We start from the raw sequence: 12,515 nt of genomic DNA on the forward strand, positions 1-12,515 counted from the left end.
TTCACTTTGAAATTAAATTTTGGTATGTTTTAGCTTACCTCAAGGGCATCCAAGATGTAGGTGTCTTTTTTTCCGCAGTAGTTTCAATTTTGATATTTTTAGGTCAAACCGTTCTTGTCTGTCAGTCCTATAATGCAGGTCTGTGGTCACTGTCTCAAAGAGCATGCACAGAGTCCAAATTAAAACAATTCCCCATTGTCCAAATTAAAAAATTCCCCATCGTAAGTACACATTGATGGCCTAAGACACGAAACGAGCAGTTTGTGTGAGAAAACGAACAGTATTTATATCGTTTTTTAACTCTTGTACACAGCCACGTCCAAGTGATCTGAGGGCGCTCGCGCATCCTGGTGTGTGACGTGTACGCAGACTGGTGCATAGATATATACACACTAGAATAGATACCGCCTTGCCTACGGCATTCGTTCCAGTGAACTGCCGTAGCCAAGGCGACATCTAGTGTGTATATATCTATACACCAGTCTGCGTACACGTCACACACCAGGATGCGCGCGCGCCCTCAGATCACTTAGACGTGGCTGTGTACAAGAGTTAAAAAACGATATAAATACTGTTCGTTTTCTCACACAAACCGCTCGTTTCGTGTCTTAGGCCATCAATGTGTACTTACGATGGGGAATTGTTTAATTTGGACGATGGGGAATTGTTTTAATTTGGACTCTGTGCATGCTCTTTGAGACAGTGACCACAGACCTGCATTATAGGACTGACAGACAAGAACGGTTTGACCTAAAAATATCAAAATTGAAACTACTGCGGAAAAAAAGACACCTACATCTTGGATGCCCTTGAGGTAAGCTAAAACATACCAAAATTTAATTTCAAAGTGAACTATCCCTTTAAGTTGTTCCAAAAAATTCACTCTTAATGGCAACTTATTACATTTTATTTCAACTTAATATGTGATATATTTTAAATTAATTGCACTTAATGTGCATTCAGTGTCGAAAACATTGCATTTAATTCACACTTAAGTGTATTGTTAAGTGGCATTAAAGTATATTTTAAATCACATTAATTGCGTGTCATTACATTTTGTAGTGCACTTTAAGTATATTTTAAAAACACTAGAAGCAATTATGAAAGTATATATAAAGTTGTAATAAAGTACCAATTAAGTTGTTCCAAAAAATCACTCTTAATGGCAACTTATTACATTTTATTTCAACTTAATATATGATATATTTGAAATTAATTACACTTAATGTGCATTAAGTACGCCGAAAAGATGGCATTTAATTCACACTTAAGTGTATATATTTAAAGTATATTATTTATGTAATAAGTACACTTTATAAAAGTACACTTAAGTGCACTTTTTTTCACAAGGGATATAAGAATATCTGTGGGGTATTTTGAGCTAAAACTTCACATACACACTCTGGGGACATCAGAGACTTATTTTACATCTTGTGAAAAGGGCATTACACCACCCCTTTAATAGTGACTCAGTCTGATTTTAAAATTTGTGGCTTTAAGTTTGTGGACTTTGAGTTATCTATAGTGTACTCTCAAAAGCTGAAAAATCAAACTTGTGGCATGCGGATCTGGCCCACATGCAGCGTGGAATGATGGCACTTGGGCGGACCGCTCCTGTTTGCCAGATCTGGGCCACAAGCAGGCTATAGCAATGCCACATGTCAGCCAAGAGCAAAGAAATAAACCAGAACTGGACCTTATCTGAGCCACAAAATCAGTATACATTAAATATGGAGTCATTTCAGCCTCAATAAGCCTGTTAACAAAAATAATCACTGAAGGAAAGAAGAGAACAGAAAAAAGAGACGAGCAACTGACTTCAGCCACAGCCTTAGATGAAATCAACTGAAGAGAAAATAATACATTAAATCTCTGAAGATCTCAGCAGAGGAGGATTAAACAACTCCACAAACATCATTACCAGCTTCACTTATTATAACCAGACTGACTTTATTTATGTCAGACGTCTAAGTTTTTATTGAGAATTAACAGAGGTTTAACTCTAATGTGTTTAATTTGAAGTCACCATAAGAGTGATTAGTGTTTCCATTAATTGGGCTCTTAACTCTTATTATACACTCTAAAAAATGCTGGGTTAAAAACAACCCAATTTGGGTTATTTGGCAACCCAGCGCTGGGTAAATATTGGACAGAACACAGGGTTTTTATACATTAACCCATCTGCTGGGTTGTTTTTAATCAGTGCTGGGTCAAACAACCCCCATGCTACAGGTTATTCACTTTAGATAGTAATAATAAAAAAACGAATACAAAAATACAAAAATATTATTAACAATAATAACACTACTCTTTATTGATTCAATTAAAGTGTTTATTCCAGGAAATTAATATAATCATAAATACATTCATGTTAAAAAAACAGTTAGACATCTGCAACATAAACGGAGGCCCACAAAAATCATTTGTGCTAAAATATTGGTATGTTAAAAGATTATAAAATGGTAAGATTCTTAAAATTCAAAACTCTACACTTATAAACTGTAAAATAGTCTATAGCTAAAGATTCTCTTCACAAAGAATGCAATAAAAAACACAAGTACATACATTGCTATTCACTTAAATAAGCAATCATTTAGTCCTGTGCAGCAAAAATGGGAGGCACATAAAAACTCTGCGTATAAACAGTAAGTACATACATTGCAATTAATTTTAAATAAGCAATCATTTAGTCCTATGTAGCAAAATAAAAACATGAAACTCTATACCTATAAAATGTAAAATAGTCTAGCTAAAAATTATCTTCACAAAAAGATAAAAAAAACCTAAAAAAAAAACTGAGTCAACTGTTCCAGAGTTTCCCCATTCACCAAAAAACTGTCCAGCCATTCCAAGCTCCAAGACAAAGGGGAAGGGTTTTGCTTCTCTCTGCCTTTCCAGGTAAAGCACCATGTTGGTTCCAGACTAAATGAGGGAAAGACAATATCAGACACAGATAATTATTCAAAAGTGTCTTAGGTTTTCATAAGAGCAGTCTTAAATTAGTTAAATACCGTCTTAAATTAACTTAAAGAATTAGTTCACCCCAAAATATAAATGTCCTAATCATTTACTCACCCCAATGCCATCCAAGATATCCATGTCTTTCTTTCTTCAGTGGAAAAGAAATTAAGTTTTTTTGAGGAAAACATTTCAGGATTATTCTACACAGAATGGACTTGAATGACAACCAACTATCCCAATGTTCAAAGAAGGTTCAAATGTCCGTCTCAATGCAGCTTCAGGGTCTCTACACAATCCCAGTTGAGAAATAAGGGTCTTATCTAGCGAAACGATCGGTCATTTAAAAAAAAAAAAACTAAAAAAACATTGATATACTATTAAACCACAAATGGCCGATCGTTTCGCTAGATAAGACCCTTATTTCTCGACTGGGATTGTGTAGAGACTCTGAAGCTGCATTGAGACGGACATTTGAACCTTCTTTGAACGTTGGGATAGTTGGTTGTCATTAAAGTCCATTCTGTGTAGAATAATCCTGAAATGTTTTCCTCAAAAAACTTAATTTCTTTGAAAAGTTTTTTTGAACAAAAATGTCCATTGCTGTAAAAGAAAAGAAGGAAACATCTGATTAGTAATATCTTTACAAAGTTAGCATGTCTTATACAATGCTTTTAAAATTATTTTTTATGCTGGCTCCAGTTAATTTAATATATATATCATTTTAATGAATCATTACTTAATTAAAAAATAAAATAAATAAATAGACAAAATATTTTTTAACAGCTTAATTAACTATTGTTAATTCACAAGACTGTAAAAATAAGAAATGTTAATTTTGTGGATAATTAAAAAAATATTTTATAAAATCACCTGTAGATATTTCATAGAATATTTTTTATTCATTCCAATGTATTAGTCTATCGTCTATAGTCTATAACAATCACCTGAGGGCATTGCGCCCATTGACTTATTTGATAGCAGTTTCAAGATAAGTAAAAAATAATAAATAAATGTTGTTAATGTTTATTCTTCCTGGCAGTTTTTTTTTTTAAATTCATTCACGATTCAATGATCATCATAGTTATTTTAATGATTGTGAACCAAATTGCATGACAAACCAAAATAATAAATTGTATTAGGCTATTTAATACATAAGCTTGGTTCCTCCTAAGGTTTTTTTTTTTTCATCTCCATTCTGTCACCTGATGGAGTGTGGGTTCCTTGCCACTGTTGTCTCTGGCTTGCTTAGTTAGGGGCACTTAATTGTCAACAATATTATTGATTTAATTGCACTGACATTATCAGATGAGAACTGAACTGAACTGAACTGAACTGAATGACTCTTTTTTTCAGAGCCGGTTTAAGACCAAATTGTACTTCAGTAACTACTTTGATTATCTTTACATAGTTTCTGAACGTAACTGAAGCAACACTGAACTGACTTCAAATGAACAATGACAGGTTTTGATAAGAATTATCACTACTCAGTAACTTTAACTTTACTGAGCTGGACGATGACATCACTGTTTTCTGCAGAAATGCTTAGCCAAATTGAATGAAGGCGCACGCACCCAAACACAGAGAACATACTGCCGCATAATAAAATATTTGATGTAAAGCTACCTTTCGAAAATGACTAACAAAAACAGTTAAATAATAGGTAACGTTAGACTTACAGCTTCTTTAGCATATCCAGCCACGTGACGTTACACTGCATCCATCCAACACCGCCGAGTCAAGTAACCCGCAACATTTCTGGAGATAAAACAGACACCAACTGTACTTAGACATTGTGACCGTGTTATAAGTGGAATAATTGATGACAGACCGTGTAAAAATAAGGAATGTTATGTGTAACGTTAGCATAACGGTCGCTAGTTCGACAGACGCAAAATCTAGAGAGCATTTGGTCCGTCGTCAATAATTCATATTTCATTTCAACATAACTTCTTGTTGACTTTCTGACTTCTTTGACTAACGTTACTTAACATTAGGATAGTTTTAATAAAACAGGGTTGCTCACCTTTACGCTCGCTCCTGCTTGAACCTCTCGTCCTCCTGTTGACGTAGTGATTTGAACAGTGTGGACAAAAGCGCGCGACTCGCAAGGAGGTAAGCGCTGGGTCAAAATTTCCAAAACAAACCCAAATGCTGGGTCACTGTCAGCTGATTACGGAGAAAATAACCCAGCAGCATAGTCAAAATGCTCAACCCAGCATTTGGGTTTAAAAAATAACCCAGCATTTTTTAGAGTGTACATTTGCAGCAGCAAAGAAAGCTAAAATGAAATGAGATCAGGTGATGATGGTTACCTGTTGATGGTTTTATACTCATCATGACATAACTTGTTTCACTGATGTCTTTGGAGTCTAACAATTGTGTTGATCCATTAATATTTTCACATCACAAACCCCGTGTTACTGCAGCATGAGATCTAGCAATATTATAACTATCAATTAGAAGACTTTAACAAACATGAGCATGAAAAAGTCAGTTTAATATGACACACACAGACATCAACAATCAGCGTATGATCTCAACAATGGTGACAATCAAAAGTACCTTGCTGCAATGCATGCTGGGTACCAGCATAGTACAAAACTCCCAGCATGCATTGCAACATGAATAAATTATGCAGCTGTTGTCCTATTATTTTGTTTAATTCTAAATATTTGCTTTTATTTTTTTCTGTTGTTTTTGTTGTGAATTAGTAGCTTTTCAGTGATGTTCTGAATTGATCTGTTTATCTACATTTACATTTACATTTATTCATTTAGCTGACGCTTTTATCCAAAGCGACTTACAATTGCTATACATGTCAGAGGTCGCACGCCTCTGGAGCAACTAGGGGTTAAGTGTCTTGCTCAGGGACACATTGGTGTCTCACACCAAAGGCATGTGTCTTATCCACTGCGCCATCACCACCCCATCTAAATATTTGTGATTGTCACCATTGTTGAGATGCATACGCTGATTGTTGATATCTGTGTGTGTCAGCATAAGCTTATTTTTTTGATCTCATGTTTGTTGAAGTCTTCTAACTGATAGTTATAATATTGCTAGATCTCATGCTGCAGTAACACAGGGTTTGTGATGTGAAAATATTTATGGGTTAGTTCACCCAAAAATGAAAATTCTGTCAGTAATTACTCACCCTCATGTTGTTCCAACCGCGAAAGACCTTCATTCATCTTCGGAACACAAATTAAGATATTTTTGATTAAATCTGAGTGCTGGATCACTTCTCCATAGGCTGCTAGGTGACCGAAACTTGCTGGCCCAGAAAAGTTATTAAAGAGATCGTTAATATAGTCCAAGTGACTACAGTGGCTTAATCTTAAATATATCAAGCGACGAGAATACTTTTTGTGCGCAAAAACAAACAAAAATAACGACTTTATTCCACTATTCATTTCCTTCTCTCTGGGCCTCGTAGTGTTTTTGCGCTGCGCGTCTGTGTTGCACGTCAGACGCATCACACACATGACCAGCGTCGGCCAATAGTGAGCCTACGTGGTGACGTGTAACACAGACGCACTATGCAAAAACACTACGTGAACCAACTAGAGGCCCAGAGAGAAGGAAATGAATAGTGGAATAAAGTCGTTATTTTTGTTTGTTTTTGCGCACAAAAAGTATTCTCGTCGCTTGATATACTTAAGATTAAGCCACTGTAGTCACTTGGACTATATTAACGATCTCTTTAATAACTTTTCTGGGCCAGCAAGTTTCGGTCACCTAGCAGCCTTTGGAGGAGTGATCCAACACTCAGATTTCATCAAAAATATCTTAATTTATGTTCCGAAGATGAACGAAGGTCTTACGCGGTTGGAACAACATGAGGGTGAGTAATTACTGACAGAATTTTCATTTTTGGGTGAACTAACCCTTTAATGGAACAACACAATTGTTAGATTCCAAAGACATCAGTGAAACAGGTTATATCATGATGATTATAAAACCATCAACAGGTAACCATCATCACCTGATCTTGTTTCACTTTAGCTTTCTTTGCTGCTGCAAATGTGTTTGACAAACACACTGTCACAGCGGCCAAAAAAAGACAAAAGATATAATAAGAGTTAAGAGCCCAACTAATGGAAACACTAATCACTGTTATGGTGACTTCAAACGAAACACATTAGAGTTAAACCTCTGTTAATTCATTAATAAAAAGTTAATTAATAAAAACTTCTGTAGACGTCTGACAGAAATAAAGTCAGTCTGGTTAGTAATAACTGAAGCTGGTAATGCTGCATGTGGGCCAGATCCACATTCCACAAGTGCCAGATGTGGTCCGAATCTATATATATATATATATATATATATATATATATATATATATATATATATATATACCCAGATAGCAACATATATATTAACATTTATTAATTTGTTGACTTTATACAACAAAGGGTTGTATAATAAATATAATTTATACAATAAAATAAAGTCACACAAAATTCTAATGATGTTTATGGGAGGAATGTGTCACAACCCACAGTGCCTCAGACTCTGCTACGTATGAGGTTACGTAGCCACAGACCAAACAAAGTGCCTAAGATAACCCCTGTCCACTGTCAAAAGTGTCTACAAAGTGGATACAAAGCGGATCAGCATTGTGTCAACAGCACACGTAGGACCAACAGTATATTAGGCAGGTGGTCATAATGGTATACAAAAAGCTGAACGAAACAACGCTACTCATTAGAACCATGCCTCACAGACCATTTATCCGCTTGGCTCAAAAAGCCGCTTGGCTGTGGAGATTAGTTTCCTCGCGACGTGGCAACAATGTTTTTTTGTCATTTTATGTTCACATATCGCGTTTTTTGCGCGTGCAAATTCGTTATTTCAAATGCAGGCGCGCGGCAAGCGCGCTCAACATGGAAGCACATTTTTCCAGGCCCGCCTATGCCGCGACGAGATGAGAACATCTCAACTTTTCAGAATTCCGCAAGCTCACGCAGGTCATGGTTGCATAGCAACGACAGACGCACGCGCTTGTGGAAAGAAGGAGATAGAGTCGCAGCTGCGCTTTCCATGCGTTTTTAGATGCGATATGTGAACGGCCCCTTACACAGTACCTGCATTTATGACACCTTCTCTATTGAAACCAAAATATTGCCATATTTCAGACGTACAGTTCTTTTCAGGCAAAGGTTCTTTGCTGTTGTCATTTTCCTCGTTTGTCTCTACTCCCGTCATTAGTTTTTATTTTCCACTCTTTGCTCTGAGCCACTACGTTCCCCTTTGGGCCCGATCTAGCCAATAGCATAATAGCACCTACTGGGGAGGCAGGTATAAAGATAGTAAGGCCCCATTTGATTAGTCGAATTTGGATAAACAACCTATGCATGCATGCATTACACAAATGCTTGGCACATAAAATAAATGCAATTTATCGCACCTCTCTGTGATACGGATATTGCATATACTATTATTGCGATAACGACAATTTTTTCGATATATTGTGCAGCCCTAACTCGTAGGCTACTCATTAAAATGCTCTGACACCAACAACCTATACCATGGAGCTTGTACAGTACAGTGCTTGTGACAAAGAAACACAGACAACAGAGCAAACAGAGAGCATAATAGATGTATCAGAGGAGTATGAAGTTAATATACTGAATTAATAAACATTTCAACTATTTATGCCTACAGTATATAGCTGGTGTGAGCAAGCTGATAAGTGAAACACAGAGAAGATTGAGCTTGCAGCAGCGACAAACGTGTGAGCTTGTCGAGCTCATCCTTTTTCACAGACATCCCTGGAAAGTTTGTAGTTGTGTTGAATATGTCAGTAGCAAATAAAGTAAAACAATGCACATATTAATGTTAACTGATGGGGGAGAGAGAGAGGGTGGGAGTCTTTTATTTACTAACTTTAATTACAAAAATTTAAGAGGCAGTACTCAAAACAATTACTTAGCCATCAAAAAAGAAAGAAAAAAATTAATTCTTTATTTCTTTATTAAAAGTAAGATTACCATAACCAAACTTAGTTCTTGCGTTTACAAAAAAACGACAGTGAGAAAGGAGAAAGGAATGGAGAGAACAGGCAGACAAGACCAAGGTGGTGATGGCAGAGGAAGAAGCCATGGTTGGGATGATGGGAGCCAAGTGACTGTCAGGATGATAGCCCACGGCGGAGTTGATGGAGGGAGGAGCCACTACGGAGCCGCAGCGGAGGGCAGAGCTGACCGAAGTTGAAGGGGTGCAGCGGTCGGCCTGCAAGCCCGCAGCTGAGGCGTGGCAATGTCTGACCCAGGTGGAACCGATGGTTCGAGTGAAACCTGCAAAACTGAATGGCCGATGGTCCACGCTGGAGTCGAGGGAGGAAGGAGCGCAGGAGCCAGGGAGACGGATCGAGGTGGAACGGAGCACTCAGAGGCTAGAGGCGGAGCCACTGCTCATCACACCCATCCAACCGGTACTCACTCTCAGTGGCGGGAGGGTGGGTGGTGCTTGCTTTGATATCCTCAAACTCCACGAGGACTCCCACGGCAATGGACAGCGATGCCGGGTCACACCCCTGGTCAGACTCTGACTCCGTGATGCTTCGGCTCCGGGGCGGTGGTGGGCGCTTTCCTCCCTTCCTCTGGCGTAGGCTCACACATCGCTGCAGGCGGAAGCTTCCAGTCTGCGGGGGGCTCAGACGTTGTCTCCATCAAACGGGGTGGTGACAGGCTGGGCTCTGGGTCAGGCTGAAGTCTGGATTCGGGGTAGACACTCTCTAGACACCTGATGATGACCTTCCTCCAGTTAAGTCCTTTGGTGTCTGGGAGGTCTATTGGGTGGTAATAGTTGGCCCCAATCCAAAAGAGAGACTTTAAAAGCGCTGTCTGTACTGCAAGCTGACTGAATTCAAATGCATAGTCCAATAAAGGAAGCACTTTCTGAGTTAAAGCGGCAAATTTTGCAGCATAATCTATTTGTGGTCGGTTGTTCTGTCACAAAGTCTAGGCGTGGTGTTAGGTAGAAGAGGATGAGGATGAAGAATTAAAAATAGATTTTATTAAAAGCAAGATTACCATAACTTAGTTCTTGCGTTAACGATAACTGACAGTGAGAACTGAAAACCCAGCCATATAAATTCACAGGCAGACTAATTAACAACTCACAACTGGAGAGAATGACTAATCATATTAGTAACCATAGTGACAAACTCAGGTGGGGAACTAGAACAAAGGAGACTGAATACTTAATAGAAACAAACTGAAAGTCCATGAAAATGAAACTAAGACAAAAAAATAACAGATTATGTGTGACAGCTAATACCCTACATAATTATACATACATTTGTAAATTGCCATTGCAGTCAACATCACAAATACAATTATTTTTACCACACTTAAATTTGAATTCCTTAATGTTCTCATATAGTTGATAATATTCAAATTATATTTTTACCAAAGACTTCATCAAACCTTCATAAATTACTACCACATCTGTTCATCCTATAAAACTTAATTTGCTTTTATGAGACATCCGAAAATGAAATTGAGTATATAAATCTCCCTCTTATTATACTCCCTTTTACTTCATTAATTTAGGTCCGTAAATAAACAATTAAGATGTAAAAACCTAACCTCTGGCACCACCCACTAATGGCGCTTTTCCATTACCAGTACCAGCTCAACTCGACACGACTCGGCTCGGCTCGCTTTTCGCTCCGTTTTCCATTGCAGATAGTACCTCCACAATAGTATAGCTCCTCCAGATAGTACCTCCACAATAATCGTCATAGCGACGCCGCAGGAAACTGCCGTGACTTAATCTTCTACGCGAGATACATCCGCTGCCACACACACAGGACAATGGAGGAAATCGAGTGTATGCTGTTTTTGGATGTTTTTGTTTTTGCTGTTTTTTATTCAGGATACTCCGTCTGGTGCGTGCAATGACGCAGTGAATAGTGACGATTCTCTCTGACCAATCAGCAGTCTACCGTGTTTTCACGTCACATTTTAGTATCGCCTCAGCTTGCCCCAGCTCGCTTAGAACCTCGCCGGAGGTGGTACGAAAAAAAGTACCTGGAAGCAGGTACAGGTACAACTTTTACACAGTGGAAAACCAAACAAAGCCGAGTCGAGTCGAGCCGAGCCGAGGCGAGCTGGTACTGTGTAGTGGAAAAGCGCCATAAGAAGGCCAAAAAGAGGCAAAGATGTCAAAATGCCTTTTTTTTTTTTTTTTTTAAATGACAGTAAAGAGTTGGGAGAAAATCGGATGTCAGATTCGCTTCATGTCTTAAAGTGACAGCAGCCTAATAAACAAGCTGAAGTCTGTCATCAGTCCAACAAAAAAAAAAAAAAGAAAAAAAAAGGGGAAAATCACACACTGCTCTTGACTGAATAATATTTTTAGCTTTAATAATGATTAATCTGTATTTAATTTATACAGTAAAGACTGGAGTGTTATTTTACACATGATCAGTTGGTAACACTTTACAATAAGGTTCATTAGTTAACATTAGATTTTAATTAACTAACATCAACAAAGATACTGTAACAAATGTATTGCTCATTGTTAGTTCATGTTAGTTATGTTTTATGTTTGATCTTGTTTTTGAATTGTTTTGTTATTAAAGTTGCGTTTGGGTTCTCAACCAGATTGCCTCCAGTGAATACATCATAACAGTTGTACATACTCTACTGTATATTTCCTACCTGATAATGTTGTTTTAATAAAATACACCATTAATTGCTTTTAACTTTGACTTGTTTGTAATTTTGAGAAGTATTAGCACTTCAATTTTGTCTAGATTCATGTCTAGAATTAATCAATTATTCTTGTAAATGTCACTGTATTATGAACACAGTATTAATGTTTGTAACTTTTTGGTGTCATTTTCCATTTATACAGCAGCAAATATTGTTTTATCATTAAATTGTACAAATTCAAGCAGTCAGAAGCTGTAAGTGTTACTTATCTTTAGATCTAAAACATGGATAAGAACTATGAAGGCCAACACTTTCTCATCTGAAAATAATAATAATAAATAAAATGATTAAACATGAAATATATGTTCTGCTGATCTAATATCTGTTTTTGCATTTTAAAGGAGAGGCCAAGGGCGTCAAATTGACTGGAATTTTGACAACACTGCATGTTTAGTATGATTTTCTTTTTGAATTATATGATCATCAAGGATTTTTGATAAACTTTAATTTAACATAGTGTATCAATTGTGAAGGTCTGATGCTACTTAATGTTTTTGTTCTGTAAATAGTAGATTATGGTGATATCAACGCCAAAGTCATGGTTTAATTTTTCAGGGAATGCATGAACTGATAATTCCCCTGTGTGGTGGACAGTTACTTCAATAGGCTATCTAAGTATTTTTGTCATGAGCAACTTTTAGGGTCAATTTGCTATCTTTTACTTAAGTGTGACGGATGTTTTTGAATCTTAACAGGGCAAAGAATGTATGCACAGTGTCAGGAAACAAGCCTTTCGACAAACCTCGTATGCCATCACCAAAGAGGTACAGAGCATTTGAACTAAATATCAGTCTCTGAATAGATTCATAACATAACATAAACGTAGTT

The 12,515-nt window shown here is 37.2% G+C and overlaps 2 protein-coding genes across 3 annotated transcripts in view; both read left to right on the plus strand.

Annotated features, from left to right (window-relative positions):
• The window catches only part of LOC307167355 (sialic acid-binding Ig-like lectin 14), a 340,868-nt gene that overhangs the window by 234,317 nt on the left and 94,036 nt on the right, over positions 1-12,515 (plus strand). The window lies entirely within an intron of this gene.
• LOC307167352 (sialic acid-binding Ig-like lectin 14) overlaps positions 1-12,515 on the plus strand; it is a 54,958-nt gene that overhangs the window by 40,183 nt on the left and 2,260 nt on the right. For both annotated transcript variants that reach the window (XM_079886385.1, XM_079886386.1), the window contains exons 7-8: positions 12,029-12,080; positions 12,383-12,451. In XM_079886385.1, coding sequence (XP_079742511.1) covers positions 12,029-12,080; positions 12,383-12,451 — 121 coding nt within the window. The remainder of the gene's footprint in view (positions 1-12,028; positions 12,081-12,382; positions 12,452-12,515) is intronic.

This window comes from Squalius cephalus (assembly GCF_949319135.1).
Source record: "Squalius cephalus genome assembly, chromosome: 11".
NCBI classification, from domain to species: Eukaryota; Metazoa; Chordata; class Actinopteri; order Cypriniformes; family Leuciscidae; genus Squalius; species Squalius cephalus.